The 16,697-nt window shown below is 34.4% G+C and overlaps 1 protein-coding gene across 3 annotated transcripts in view; it reads right to left on the bottom strand.

The window, feature by feature from the left end:
- Window positions 1-16,697, bottom strand: part of LOC149529093 (ABC transporter C family member 2-like) — a 327,664-nt gene that overhangs the window by 208,582 nt on the left and 102,385 nt on the right. For all 3 annotated transcript variants that reach the window (XM_089810974.1, XM_089810975.1, XM_089810976.1), the window contains exons 4-7: window positions 10,962-11,124; window positions 10,667-10,781; window positions 10,488-10,568; window positions 5,722-5,746 (exon numbers count right to left, since the gene is read on the bottom strand). In XM_089810974.1, the coding sequence (XP_089667100.1) occupies window positions 5,722-5,746; window positions 10,488-10,568; window positions 10,667-10,781; window positions 10,962-11,124 (384 nt within the window). The remainder of the gene's footprint in view (window positions 1-5,721; window positions 5,747-10,487; window positions 10,569-10,666; window positions 10,782-10,961; window positions 11,125-16,697) is intronic.

The following is a 16,697-nucleotide window of genomic DNA, read 5'->3' as shown; positions in this document are numbered from 1 at the left end:
TTTGTGTCTAGTATTTTTTATTCATGTTATTATTATGTGTTTAATCATAGAACATAATGAGTTAAGAAGCGATTGGAGCTGAAGCTTTGACTAGGAGCGGTTGTGGTAATACATAGACTAGAAGCTTTGACTATAGCTTGTATTACCATCTCAATTCACACAAATAGTTAGAATTCACTACTTCTAGAAGTCTTTGCACCCTAATGGTAGAGGTTATTTTTATAGAATATATTAAAACAAGACTTAGAGCCAAACTGGTAGGCTTTCAATCAACCTTTGAGTTGGTGTTGGTTTATCAGTATAACCATTTCCATCTATTAGATAGAATTGCAGCTAGAAATTTCATCTGGCCCATTACTCTCTTTGTGGGTAAGTGGATTTTGTCTTGAAAGTTAAGAGGAAAGAATATTGGTAACACATTTCCAAAATCTCTTAGCTTCTTGCTTACCTTGAGTTGATCCAAGGGGGAGCCTTCCCTTTAAGGTAGGAAAGACTTTGTCTCATACATTCTAGCTGGTCTACCTAGTTTGCGACTAGATTTTAAGAAAAATGTCGGTGACAAAATATTCACCCAACACAAACAACTTGCAGATCAGAAAAGAATAGAAGTTCATTTTGAAGTGGGAAATCTAATTTGGGCATTCTTGAAAAAGGAGAGGTTGAAAAAAGCCAAACACCCTAAGCTAATCCAAAGGAAGATAGGACCATGCCAAATCTTAAAAGGATATGGAAATAATGCATACAAGATACAATTAGCATCAAACCTTGGAATATCCCAAATATTTAATGTTTGTGATTTAACAACTTTCAAGGGTGAGATGCAAGATGATGATCCCCAATGGTTGCAAGAAGTTCCATAATATCTGAGAGACATTCCAAAATAGGAATCACCAAAGCTAGAAAGAATACTAGACACCAAAGTGGTTAAGAAAATAAGAAGGCAATACAAACAATACGTAGAAAAATGGCAAGGTAAACTTGACTCAAATATAGTTTAGATGGATGAGAATAAGATTAAAAAGCTAGGCACTTCATTACAAAATCTCATCTCAAGTGGACTTAAGTTTGATTCATCTAGGGAGTATGGTGCAAGGGCATCCACTGAAAACAAAGAAGAGGATAAGGTCAATGAGGACCTTAGGTCGATTCAAGGTATTCAATTAGTGTACATGTTTTTTTTCGTGAGGAATAAATCCTCATCTCTAATGGCATTTCCTTGTTTGGCATCTCTATAAGCCGACTTGGCTAAGTGACCAAGGACATTAGATGTTAAATTTTTTGGTTGACTAGGTGTTTTTGAGTTTTAAGAAAGTCAAAGTCCTCTTTGAAGTCTAAATTGTCTATCGGTCTCCAAAAATGTTGTCATTGACAACTTTTCTTTTCAATCTTGCAAAGTTACAAAAATGCAACTTGTCAACTTTTTGCAAGATGATGGAATTTGGAATTCCAACAATCATGGTCGGGCATAACTGCTAGAAACTATGAAACTAGTGTTTTAGAGGATGTTAAAGGTTGAATGAATTCAAAGAAGAGGCAATGTTCATGCATGGAGATTGTTGAAGCAATGAAAAACTATTGTTTTCCTATAAAATTGGTGTAACAGAGTTGTCACATGTGTGTGTATGGATTGGTATAAGGTTGAAACCAATTGGAAGTGGTAGAGTGCTTAGTTATCTTGCATTTGCATCAAGTTTGAAGTTTTCAAGTCCTAGCATTAATGAGATAGGTAGACTTTTGTGCTGAGAGATCTAGAATTGCACCTGTACCTAGGGTTTTGAAGAAAAATGACCATAGCTTGATTTTTCATCGTTTGTTTTCAATGGCCCTAGGAGAAATTCAAGCTTGGCCAATTTACTTTAATATTTTGAAAGTCTCTTACTAGTATCTACAGGAACATGGTGGAAAAATGATGCCCTAGGTGGACATCTTCATGGAACCACCTAACTTTCAGAGTTACTGAGGACCATAACTCCTAATGGGTATTGAACTAGAAGCCCAAGCTCAAGATTTTGATGTTATTTGGTGTCCTTGATATGCTCCAAAACTTTTGGGGGTAAGGATTATCTCTATATAGGAGTTGCTTCACAAAATTGACCTAATTAGGTCTACTAGGCCTCTATAAGTTAGTAGCATTGTGGCACTTGTGTTGACTATTGGAGTTTGGTTCCTTTGAGGTTAGACAAAGATCCTTAAAGGGTAGTTGGAATACCCATTAGTTTCTTAAGTCCTCCGAAAAAATTTAGAGTTAGGTTAAAAAAACTGAGATACAAGGCTACAAGGAAATTAGGCCCTTTTCAAAGCAAGTACAATCTAATGAGGTGGGAAACAAAATCTAATCGTTATGACATGTTGTTTGGATGAAATCAACACCTATTCCAAGATAATAAAGTCTCATGAGCAATGGAGTGTGTTTTGTAGGTGTGGGGGCAAGAATCCTATTTGTAACACCTGGTGAACAAAGGGTGAGTGGATGTTAAGAGTTGTTTAGAGACCTGAGTCTGAATCAGTTGAGAGTGTTGGTAAACCATTGTGAGCATTGGGAAATGAACTTGTTCAAAAGTATGTTCATTGATGTTCAAAAGCCTATTGTTGAATCCCTGGAGTTGAATTGATCCCTCAAGGAGAGTACCAAAGGGCTCTGCACAATTGCCTTCCTATTATTTGTTTGTATCTGTATTTGATTTCCTCACAAGACTGTTGAAGGTATAACAAAGAAATGGTGATGAACCCGTAGATCTGAAATTCCTTTTTATGATGAACATGTGTGGGTTATATGTATATTTGAATATATCTTGCTTTTCTTCCATGTTATTCTGCTGAGTGGATACTTAGTTGATGTTATCTTTTTTTCCTTTCTTTGTTTGTCTTCTATATTGATTGTGATAATGTCAAGGCATTGGTTAACACTCTTTTTCATTTTCTCTTCTATGGTTGATTGGTTGTCATTTCTCTAGTTTGATATGTCCCTCCTTTGTTGCACTTCTCCCTACATGTGTGGGTAGGTACATATTTAATTTTTAACATCCAAGAGGCTAAACATAGCCTATGGGACAAACTATTAACCTAGGCCAACTTTAGTAACATAGTTCTTTTGTGGTGCAAGTTGACAATGAGCAGACCCAACTTCTTAATGTATTCCTCGTTGAATAAGTTAGAGCTATCAAATATAATTTTCACAAATTTGTCCCTGTTGTCCTTGTTACATCACTATCCAAAAGAAAATGTTGTTCAGTTTCTATATTCCAGGAGTTGCAAAATGTGTCAACTCCCTCTTTCCAAGCCTCTTTGGACCTATTCCAATGCATGGTCTCTATTGGACTAACCGCCAACATTCCCCTTCGAGATTCGTGACATGGCTTAACTACCTCCTGTGTTCTATAAGTCCAATGGTTGTATCGAACATTAATAGGTCGATCTTTTGGTGCAACAACAACACTAGATTGTAACAAGTGGTATCAGCACTTGGTCACAGGTTTGAATCTCCTCGAGTAACACTGAGCAGGGAATTGTTGGACAAAATGCCAACGTTCCCCTTCGAGATTCGTAAAATGGCTTAACCACCTCCTGTGTTCTATAAGTCCAATGGTTGTATCGAGCATTAATAGGTCGATCTTTTGGTGCAAGAACAACCCTAGCTTGTAGCAGTCTCACAATGGACTTGATGAGAGTTCGCCATCAAATGGGCAATAAGAATTTTCTCTCTCCAAGAAATGTTGGCCCCAATGTGTTCTTTTTGAAGTTGATTATGCATTTGGTTGAACTCATTGATATAATATATTTTCTTCTCAAGCAATAAGAATTTTAGCTCTTCAAGAAATATTGGCCCTGATGTGTGCTTTTTGAAGTTGATTACGTGTGTGGTTGAACTCTTTGATATAATATATTTTCTTTCTTCCAAGCCCATTTCTCCAATTTTTGCTATAAAATTTCTTCATAATAAAGACCTTTATTTTTGTGTTCTTTGTGGGGCACATTGAAATGTTTAGTCAATCTAATCATCCACTTGATGTTTTGTTGCATCCATGACTCTTTTTGTTTGCACAATACATCATTAAAGACTAATTTAGGCCATTGACCTTCTTCCATTTTTTTCTGTTCTTTTTGGACAGCTTGTGAGGCATACCATAACGAGTGCCTTGATAGGGCCAGCTCCCATTTCAGTTAGCATAATATCATATGGAACAATTCTCTAGATTTTTAACTTTTGTGTTCTCGAATGCTTTTGGATTCCCCTGATTTACTTCCAGTGTGAGGTTGAAGTGTTGTTGGCCAATAATTCACACCCATAAAGAACAACCAGCAAAACTAAAGACCAGACAGAGTTTGCATAGTTTGCCAATCCCAAACCTTTGCCTCTCCAATGGTTCACAACTCTCTAGTGGGATGCAACTCCTTATTAGCTGATTCTTGTTTCATTTATTTATATTTTAGGTTTATATTATATTAATGATATTTAATAAATACTTTATGGGATGTGTTTAAGATTTTAGGAATATCTGATATTTATTTAATAAGTTTTAGCTTTGATGTGTTAAGTTTATGATATTTATTAATATATATATATATATATTTTTTCATGTATATTATAATTATATAATGTATGATGAAATCACAAAAATATATATATATATATATATATATATATATACCAGCTATATATACATGTATATATAATTTATTCATATATTAATCCAAAAACCATGTGAATCGTTAGCAATCATAAGGTTTTGATATTAATGTTGTAGTCATTCAAAGTTACTTCGCATAGTTTTGGGTTGTATATTTAAAATCACATTACTGATCTTACCACCTTAGTTGAGGATCATCATAATGGTAAACCATAACCCTAATCTTCCGCAACTGCGATTTAGGGGAAATTAAGGTCATTCCTAGTTTGGGACATTACACAAAATGCCTTTCAGCTCGTGCTTAACTCTCTTTTAGCTTATAACTTATTTAGAGCCTCTTTTTTTCCTCTTGTTATTATCCCCGGCTGTACCTTTAAGTCTGACTGACATATTTTGATCACATGTGGACAAGGATAGTTTTATTATCTTTTATACTTCGTGTAGGCACAACATTCCTAACTCTTATCTTATAAATTAACGAGAGCTTTAACCACAGCTTAAAATGGCCAATGGTAAACCATAACCCTAATCTTCCGCAACTGCGATTTAGGGGAAATTAAGGTCATTCCTAGTTTGGGACATTACACAAAATGCCTTTCAGCTCGTGCTTAACTCTCTTTTAGCTTATAACTTATTTAGAGCCTCTTTTTTTCCTCTTGTTATTATCCCCGGCTGTACCTTTAAGTCTGACTGACATATTTTGATCACATGTGGACAAGGATAGTTTTATTATCTTTTATACTTCGTGTAGGCACAACATTCCTAACTCTTATCTTATAAATTAACGAGAGCTTTAACCACAGCTTAAAATGGCATTGGCCAAAGTGATTCTTACCAATGAAATGCAGGTTTGTCAAATTTATGGTTAGTAGTTAAATTATGACTATTAATAAAATTAAAATAATTGATCAAGTATTTAAGAAACTCTAATATATGAATTTTCTTTTTTCTTTCATGTATCCCGTGATGTGATTATACATCATGTTTTGATACATATGGAGATGCCATTTTCCAAACAACACTATAGGATAGATTATATTGTCAACAAAACTACTATTGCACTATAGAAATTAAAGAGAGAAGCCAACCTCACCTTGAACATGCCTCCAAACCAGAATCTGCAATGGAATAACAAAAACTAATTAGATTCCCTCTATCTTGCTTTGTTTACGTCTATATCTATTTGTGACCATTTAGCAGATAGTATTCAATATATATTTGAACTTATAGGAAAACCAAATGTAGAAACCAATAAATGAAACCCGTCAAGAACCACAAATAATACTTCTTTTAACATCACTCATTCAACAATATTAGTGATCTAGAAATAAGAAAACCAACAAATACCACACAAAAAACTTTTTATCTCATATTTCACTTCCTTTGGGGATGTTTATTGCTCAACTTCCTAGAATAAAAAACTGATCAAAAGTCCATCCCACATAAAAATAGGTACAACAAAGTAACCTCTCGTAACGAATAAGACCCAATTATCGAGAAAAAATCAATCTACAAATGAGTAATCTCATGCAACTAAAATATAAAACCCTTATATCGATTTATTCTCCCCACAAACAAAAACAAATGAACAATTCATAAATTGATTTACTCATGTGCAGGCTTTTATAGCTATCAATATGAATTGATCAGCTAGCTTCAAATTCACTACTCATAACTTAAAACACCACTAAAAAAATGTTTAACATATTTTCTTTTGATGTAAGAAGTTTTGAAACATTTGAAGTATAATAACTAACTATATTCCCTCCGCAACTCAAGCATATCAAAAGAACTTTTAAAATAAGCATTAATTTACTCGGTACTCTATAATAGCTCATATAGTTATCAATTAACTGAACTCGATTAATAACATCATTTGAACTAATAGCTTAATACCCTTCAAAAAGTGCCTCACCAAATTGAAAAACTTTATTGATAGGGATTATCACCCAAATACCATGTTAAAAGTGATAACTCGCCAAAACTGCCCTCAAACTGAGCTTACTAACAAATGAGTCAATTACAATTCATACCATGAGTCTGGGTGCTGCTACCAAGAAATAGATCTAACCATAATTTGACTTAGTAAAAATAGTAAGTCCCACAATGGAAGATTTGTCAATGTCACCACATCTCCATACTACTAGCAAACTATGTAATGTCCCCACTATTAGGGTTAGACGGGGAGAAGTAATAACTATGAAAATAATTGGTAAAATCATAACAAAACCATATTATTCTATCCTTTATTGCATGTGTCATGTATTTATTATATGGATCTTAAGAAGTTATTAAGTCTCTCTCATTTTTGAGCTTGATATTCATAATGAATGTTCTCCACCAAGCATGGCTCAGATCGTGTTATGACATTCATATAGAATGCCCTCTACCAAGAACGCTTGGATCATATTATGACAATCATACAAAATGCCCTCCACCAAGTGTACTTGGATTGTACCATGACATTCACAACAAAATCCTTCCACCAAGTTATTCTTGGATCATGACATTTGCAACAAATGCCCTCCACCAAGTTATACTTCGATCATATCATGATATTCATATCGAATGTCGTCCACCAAGTTATACTTGGATCGTATCATGACATTCACAATAAATTCCCTCCACTAAGTTGTGCTTGGATCACATATATAATATTAATTCAATCTTTTAATTGCATTAATTATTAATTTGATAAAAATATCGAATTCTACAATATTTGTATTACATATTCATTTAACAACACCTTATATTTAATTAAAGAGAGGTCTATATATATTCATCATTTGTTAGCATATATATACACAATTATAATATACATATTTAATATTATATTTGCCATTATAAATGAATCATATTAGAAGGAACATTAAGAATATATCTTATTTAGCTTTAATTATTTATTTACCTTTATATTTGTATTCATTATTTATTAATTTTCAACACTTAGCATATTTCATAAATGATAATGACCAAATTATTTTTTATACTCTTATCTTAGTTCTATTCCTAAAGTCTTTAGAGATATATAAGAAAGACATAACCTACATACCTCTAAGGAGACAAATTCCTTTTTATAAGGAAGAATATTCCTTATACCACTAAGTTTAATTTGATGGACTTCATTTCTTGCTTGACTAGATCCAAAAGCAAATAACTAAGGGGATGCCCACTTCTTTCATTATTTATTTATTATATAAATCTATTTTGACTTTTTCCATCCATCGGTGGGTATTTTTGGTAACTATTTGTGATTTTCTCTTTTCACATGTGTGTGTGTGTGTGTCTCCTTATGAGCACCGAATGGCTTTTAATATCTTCCTCCTATGACCTAATCTCACATGGCGATGGAGTTATATACTGCTCCACCTATCAACACGGGGTCATAGCCCTTTACTAGCAGCTTTCTCAATGTTGTATGGTTAAAGGTTCAATTAAGGTAAAGCGCTTGTTAACTTATAGATATATGTTCAAAGCACTTGCTTTGTTATTTTTATTTTTTTTTGTTTAATAATTTCTATTGAATAATACTGAGTTAGTATTATTTAATTATTCAATATTAACATATTTTTTATTTAATTATTGTAGTGACTCCTAATCAGCTAATCATTCTATGTATCCTTTTTAATCAAATACAAATAGGAATGTTGATTATCAGTTAAAAGTAGATTCCATTATTAGAGGGATATTACAAACTATCCAGGTGTCCTGCTAAATATAGAAACTTTCACTTACCCAAAATAGACACTATTAATAGTAAGACAATCTAACCCAAAAAAAGAGCAATCTTGAACATCTCCAACCAATGGAGTGGTAAAATAGCCATAGGCTCAACCGAGACCCCCTATCCAAAACATTAGCACACAAGTGTCGCAATGATTGGCTAACAACTCATCCTCGTACACCGGCTAAAAATGGGGCATTACATACTAAACCATAATAACAAGTAAATTTCCCCCCATGTATAAGATGCCACATTTAATTATTAGAGCATTGAATTTAGTTTAAGACAAATAAATTGCCGAAGATGTCAAGGTGCTTCCATAAAAATATCACAATAGACGATTTTATTAATTAAATATGAACAAGTTATCCTGAGCTCTATTTCATATTTAATTAATAACTTTATTCCCTTGTGACTTCTAGAAGCTTGGCATACCCTCATAATCATATAATAATGTATCCCTTTATTTATCCATGCATTAGCCTAAGGATAAAATAGGCTAGCATTATTATTTATTTATGAGCTAGGCGAGAAGGGACATTATAGATGTAGAGAGAGTGACTCTAAGTCACAAACTGATTTTGAAATCAATAGCCCAATGAGGCATAGTTGTATGTAGTAATACATTGTAATGTCTCGCTAAGAGGTTGAGTGTTTCCTTTCTCCGTTCATGGAGCTTCTCTTGACATCTTTATAACTCTCTCAACATTTCACTCAAAACCATAAATCAATGCCATGATTTGATCTCACTATCTAACAGACTAGAAAAATCAGCTGCTCTGCTACCCACTATAATGTCCCCTACCTATTTGATGTTTAGTGTTTTCCGTGCGGTGGCAGATTAAGAGAGGAAGTATGGTGTATGCAGGGATTTTTTCATACATGTATGGAAGGTGTATAGAGTGAATGTGGGAGAGTCATACGGTCAGCTGAGAGTAAACAAACATGTAGAGGCAGCTGGTAGGTGGTGTTGTACAGTGATGACTTGGAGATGTGTTGTACGGGGTATGGGTGAGGAGGTGTAGGGCGAGATGGGTAAGAATGGTCGAGTGTATCATACAAAAGAGAGGTGTACAATGGAATGAGGAGATAGAGGGAGGTGATGATAGCGTACAGGGAAGAGGGGGAAGGTAGTATGATAAGGCCTTGCAAGGGAAGTCTTCAATACAGAATGGATGCACCAATAGAGAAACTGAAATAGTCGTGCCCAAACACAGAACACAGCGAAAGGTATATATTGCATAACTTTGCCACGGTGCATACAAAGAACTCAAGATACTCGCCAAAACACCAATGACACAAAATGTATTAATCTCCAAATGATAGTACTTGATTACATATGTGCATTAGACAAGATCCGAGCAGATACTAAATAGTCGCCAAATGATGACAATTAAAAAATCTCGTACACAAGAAAAATATCGAACTGATATCTCCAATGGCAAAATAGGGTGGTGCTAAACCACCAAAACTGCAATAGGCAGAGTAAGGAGGATCTTCCACCTCCGAAACTGCACACAACAATCCCCCAGCCTTCAAATTCTAGAAATACAAAGAAGAGTCAAATCCAATCCATCCAGCAATGCCAACGATCGCCTTATAAAGGCCTTCAAGAAGGTTCTAGAGATTTACAGCAGGTTGACAATATTATTTTATTACTTTGTTAATTTGGGCCCCCATATTTATTAATTAAATGTCATTTTATTATATTATTTAAATAATGGGAGCAATTAATTAATTAATTAAATTATAACTTTAAAATTTTGGGACATGATATTTTATATCCTTTGATCATACAATGCTATGGCCTCTTTTGGGCATATCTTTTTAATCAAACATAAAGAAAAATAAATTAAATTACTTCACTCTATTACCATTTTCTCCACAAAACTTCAAACGTGCTATACCAATAAAATGTCTATCAATTTTCAAAATTTCCTTCTTGCCAAAACATCTTTAGACATGCCCACAGATATTCAGAAACACAATTAAAATTTCACAAGAGTCAATTTTATGCCAAATAAACTTCATCAGTTGGTTTGATACTTACGTGTAAACAATTCTAACACCAAGATTAAAAGGACAGTAGTTTAATTTGCCAAGAAACAAAATGGATACAAGTTAGGATTATGTACCGAGCTCCTAGACTACGATTCAATGCTCTTAATAGCCATGGTTTTGGCTTGGCGCATTCTTCTTCCCAACATCGCTGGAAGCTGCAAAAGCACATTCTCATTTCACATTCAACAATGAAAAGAAGCAACAAAAGCTTTTTTGAACACCCAAATCCACACCAGAAGTTGAATATGCCTACTTGTTATAAAGAATCTCAGTTTGATCCCATGTATCAAGCTGCCAAACATCCTTATCTGTTGTAGGCCTTTTATATCCTTCTCTCATTAGAGGTGTCATCCAACTAAAAAAAATTCCTGTTTTAAAACATTTATTTAAATGTTATGAAAAATAACTGCGGCATAACCAGTAAACTTTAAAACCAAGTGTCAAACTAATAATGCATTGTATTTACACAAAAGACATTTCAATTCACTGCATAATCAGAACACGAGTGACATAAACATAAGATACACAAGGTATGTTATTTAACTCACTAGAAAGTATATCCACATGTCGCTCAGGGCAAACATTTTCCCCAGCTGAAAGAGGTTCATACTCCACAGAAGCTACAGTAAAAGATACATTCTCTATAGGAATGTATCCTGGATAAGCAACCAACTTTGGAATGTAAAATAGAAGTAATATGCTAAATACAACCTGCAAAAGAATCAGAGTGTTTTCCATATAGTAAGAATTTCAGTTTCATATTTCATGAAAAATGATCAACTTTGTTAAAAAAATCAGTAGAAGATTTGCAATGTCACAGTTAGACAGTTACGTACTGAGCATTAAGACTGGAAAGAATTCAAACAAGTTATAACAAAATGTAGATGCAGAGATTTGATTTGAGATTAAGCAAGCATCGTATCTGAGTTCACAAAAAGGATGTGCACAAAAATAGATTTAACATGCCACTATGGAATCATGGACGCACTTGATTTTCTAACCACGTTACTTGGTTGACTAATGCCCCGGCCACTTTCCAAACCATAAATGACTCAATGAATGAAGGATTTTAATGACATCAACAAAATTGATCAATCTAGGAAACCACAAAATCACAGCCTTAAGCTAGCTCCATATTTATTTCCATGTCCAACCTCCTATTATGGATCTTGACAATCAATCTAGCAATCTGTAAAATCCCCTTTTTCTCAAATATAACTTAATGCTAATAATTAATTATAAAATTATCAATTATTAATCATATATATTAATAAAATTAATAATAAGAACGTAATACATATTTGACAAATAATTATGATATAATCATTTAATATATAATAAATATTTACCATAGATATTATAATATAATCGTTAAAATGATATATATAATAATTTAATAAATGCCCATATATAAATTTACGATAGTTGAATATAACTAAAGGGATAAACAAATACATAAGTGCTTACCATATTATTGACTTATTTAATCAATTTATGATATAACACTAAATTAGTGGTTGGATTATAAAGAGATTAGCAATTGAGAGAAACAATCGCTACACAATGCTAATACTAAGAGATGCAATTCAAACACTCCAACTGTTCAAAACAGCGCAAAGAAGTGGCCAATAGACTGTCTTCTCCTGTGAACTTGGAGCTAGAGAGAAAACTTGAGGTTTTCTCATGAGAAAACCCAGATATTAAAATAGTGACAGGTTGTAGAAGTTGCAAGTAAGATAATAAAATACATCTATAATCACCCTTGGGTTCTTTGCTCGATGGGAGACAGCTTCACCCATTCGAAGGAGTTGATTAGACCTATGGTCACAAGTTTTGCAACGATTTTCTTAATGTTCCAAATTATTCTTGGTTCTATGAATCTAAGGCAAATGTTTGTGAGTCCATCATGGCTAGAGTCAAGTTATTTAAAGAAACTTGATGGACAAAGTGGTGCACGTATTGTCTTTGACAAACACTTTTTTTAATCACGATACAGAAGTTGTGAAGGTAACTTGAAAACATCAAATGTTGAATATTAAATTTTTTTATTCAATAATCAAGTCTTTCATTATTAATTTATAACCCTACTCTTTGATTAATGATAATCATTTTCTACATTTGAATTGTAGGTGGCGAAGCCCTTGGTTAAAGTTCTTCATTTGGTAGATGGGAAACAAACTCTAAAGGGGTTTCTTTTTGAGGCCATGGATAAGAGGCTGTAAGAAATCAATACAGGGGGAACAACCTAAAATTTGAGCCCATATGGAAAATTATTGGTAACCCATTCATGTGGTTGGGTATTTACTCAACTCTTGTTCTTCTTCTCTCCCTTGTACGGGGATCCCAATGGAGAGGTGAGGGTGGGCTTTAGTGAATTCATGCAAAGGATGGTACCTGACATTGAGATGAGAGACCTCATTGTAGCCCAGATGGAAGTGTATCAAAACACTCAAACCCCCGATACAATATTTAGAATTTGGAGTCTTTCACATCCATGATAAGTAGATAAATACTAAGCAACAAAAAAAATTTCACACCTTGCTTTCTAACTCTTTAATATTTATCTTGCAGATGTTTGGTGGCAAAATTGGGGTGGGAATGTCCTAAATCTATAAAAACTTGCCCTTCGCATCTTCTTATGTCATCCATGTAACTCATCCAGTTGTGAGCGTAATTGGAGCTTATTTGAAGCCACTCACACAAAGAAGAGGAACGCACTGGTACGGAAACACCTAAATGACCTTGTCTTTGTGCAATATAACCTTAAATTGCAAAAGGTAGAGTCATCACTAGTTGAGCCACTTGATTTGGATGACATAAATCCTTATGGTGATTGGACAACATGGGAGCATCCTCTTGTTGCATTTTTCATTGATATTTCGTACTCGTAGCTTATGGTCTCCATAAGTGGCATTCTATGCTAGTTGGTGGCTTGTTGAAAGGTGCTTGGATTTGATTCTCTAGTCACTTTGGAACCCACCATTTGTCCCAATGGCAACTAAGTGCTCTGCATTCTACTTACCTATCATTCCTCTTTGAAGTATGCATGTGTCAAGTGTGCAAGAAAATAAGATGGCTTGGTGGCTCTGTGGCAGGCTTTATATTCTACATTAAACTATTTCTGCATATGCGACCATGAAATGTGATTCCCTGCTCAAAATCAGTCGCTCTAAAAACACTAAGGAATATGACAACACATGTAGATGTGCATGCATTAATGTAGAACTGGTTGGGAGTGGTAACACACAAGGTAGTTACTTCATTGAGCATATGCAGCAGCGTCATCATAGTTTCTTTTTGTTCCAAAGTTATCACATGCACAGTGTAGATGTGTAGAAGACACTTGCCAATGGCCACATAAGCAAAATCTATAGTTTCTTGCTATTAACACCAAAGTATATGACTCAGCTGGTCTGTGAATAAGGAGTTAGCCATGCTCTTGTAATAGAAAATTTGCAGAAAGGATAATGGAGTCTACACATTCCATTATATATTATTTTTTGCAACCTAAACACGAGATGGAGTGTTACCTCAAAAATGAGTATCTAAAAGGTGTCGAGTAATGTCAATAATGTATAGTGATGATTGTCATTCAATAGGTTGTTGCGCCAAGAACTTTTTTTGTGAACCAACTAAATGCATCGAGAAAAAGAATTAGAGGTTTGAGTAAGTCAAGCAAGTTTGAGTTGTTGAAACTGAGTTTGTTTTATGCGTCTTCAAATAAAACCACTCCTGTCATCGTTTTTAAAGACTGTGGTGAATCTGGTGATGACTTGAATGAATATAATTCTTATGTTTCTCCCTATTGTGTCTTGAGGTTTGATAGTCCCTAAAAGTGCAACATCCATATGCATGTTTTGGTGTGTAGAAAAACCTCTCATTTTTGGCACTTTATAATTGTGATGTGAAGCCTTTGTAAGTGTGGGGACTTTCAAGAATGCAATAGTACTCAAAGGCGAAGTGTACTCAAAGGAAGAGTGACTAATAAAAATCAGAGTGTGGAGTTAACAAGAAATAGCTGATGACCGAGTATTATGATTCAGTTGGATTATTAAGATGGTCCTGGTGATCAATTGCAAAGTTTTCTAAGTCTCTACCAAAACTAGTATAGACAGTGAGAAAATTTAGTTCTTAGAAATCTAGTTTCCTTTATTGTACTTGGATGAGGTCGTTGCCTCACAGATGTTAGGTTGTAGCCTGGGTCTTTCTAGTGATTGAGAAAGGAGTTGTGGCTCTGGCTATTGTAAAAGGGGTCACAGCCCAAGTGTTTGAAGATCAGTAGACCGTGGTTTTTACCCGAAAGGGTTTCCACAAGATAAATGTTTGTCTCCGTATTCTGTGTTCTTTCAGTTGTGCTAATAGTTTTAATTTTTTGAAATACTAATTTACCCCCTCCTCTCAGCATTTTTTTATTTTTCAATTGGTATCAGAGCAGGGTCTCTCTTTCAAAGGCTTATAAGCTTGAGGGTGGGTTTGTCTTGTGTTGCCATGAGTGTTTTAGAAGGTCTTGCTGCAAATCATGCACCCTTATTTGATGGAACTAATTACGCCTTTTGGGTTGTGCACATGAAGATATACATTATGTCTTTGGTTTGTGACATCTATCTAAGTATGGTCAATGGCTGCACCATTCCAGCTCAACCACCCACTAATCCTGATGATAAAAATGATTTAGAGAACAATGTTAAGGCTGTAAGTGTCTTATTATGTGGGCTGACTAAATCTGATTTTGTCAAAGTCGTGCATTGAACCTCAGCCAAAGAAGGGACAAGTTGTTCAATGCTTATCATGGGGATGTCAAGGTCCGGAATGCCAAGGTTCAAACACACAGAGTTGTCTTTGAAAGTCTTCACATGAAAGAAGATGAGGCATTGTTCCCTATTTTCTTCAGGTTGATGAAGTTATCAATGCATTGAAGGGCCTGGGAGAAAACATTGTGGAGAAAAAAGTGGTTCAAAAGATTCTTTGCTCTCTTACAATGAAGTTTAATGCTAAGGTATCTGTTGTTGAAGAAATGTCTGATTTGAATACTCTCACCATTGATAAGTTGCATGGTATTTTAACCACATATGAGATGAGAACCAATGTTGAAGGCACTTCCAAAAGTCAGATAGTGTTCAACACCTCTAACACCAGCAAGGACAAGGAGAAAAAAAAGGTGAAAGTTCAGATAAAGGCTAAAATGTCAAAATCACAGAACTTGTGGAGAAGCTCAAAAATGATCTTTGCAAGAACAAGAGAAAAATCTCTTTGAAGTGTTTCAATTGTGGGAAACAAGGCCATTTTGCATCTAAAATCCCTTTTGAGAGAGAAGATGACTACCAAGATGAAAGTAGCATAAAGGATATGATAGCAAAAAGGTTCTCCAAATGTCATTGGAAAGCTTATAAATCAAGAAGGGTATTTTACTCCAAGGATGGCAGCAATAATTCTTCCAACAGTGAGGATGATCTTCAAAATGATGAGATTTTGTTCATGGTTATTGATGACAAAATATGGAACATCATACAAATTGTGGGGTTACCAAGTTTGATGGCTTAGATTTCACCATTTGGAACTTCAGAACGATGACCTACATTAAGGCTCTTGGACTTGAGGTTTGGGAATGTATTTCAAATAAATGTGTTCCACCACTTAATCCTCTAAAATTATAAAAAAGGGTGACAAAAAATTTTAAGGAAATGCAAAGGCAATGAGTGCTATCATAAGTTGTCTTGCAAATTGTCTACATGAGAAAGTTCTTCATCTCAGTACAGCTAAAGAAATTTGGGAGCAATTACACAATACCTATGATAAAAACCTTCAAGAGGATATGGCTCATATAGCTGTGGAGGATTCTCAACTTGAAGACCAAAATTTCTTTGAAGACGTGGTTATGGATGATGATTAAGTGGACTTAAAACTTGAATTGGTTGCAGCCCTGACTGAAATTAAGAAGCTCAAGAAGAAAAATCAGAATCTTGTTGATCTACTACAAGTTAAGAGTGAAGAAAAGATGAAGATTGCTATGACTCTTAGTGAAGTTGAAAAGCAGTTGACTGATCTAAAATTCTCAATGAGGCCAATATAATTCGTAAAAATCTTGAGGATCAGATTCAGGCTTCAGCTGAAGGAAATCAACATAGCCAAGCTAGAAGCTGAGATTGTTTCATATAGAAGCATTGGTAAATCTACTACCTTATCTAGTTTGGAGTTCTCAAACATTAATAAGAACATATCCTTGGATGAAATTCTTGCTTCTCAAAATCCAATGCTTGATAAGAAGGGAATTGGCTAGGATGAAG

This window comes from Cupressus sempervirens, chromosome 11, assembly GCF_028749045.1.
Source record: "Cupressus sempervirens isolate cs-2001-9-10 chromosome 11, ASM2874904v1, whole genome shotgun sequence".
Lineage (NCBI taxonomy): Eukaryota > Viridiplantae > Streptophyta > Pinopsida > Cupressales > Cupressaceae > Cupressus > Cupressus sempervirens.
The sequence above is the reverse complement of the archived record's forward strand: the minus strand, read 5'-3'. Positions and strand labels throughout refer to the sequence as shown.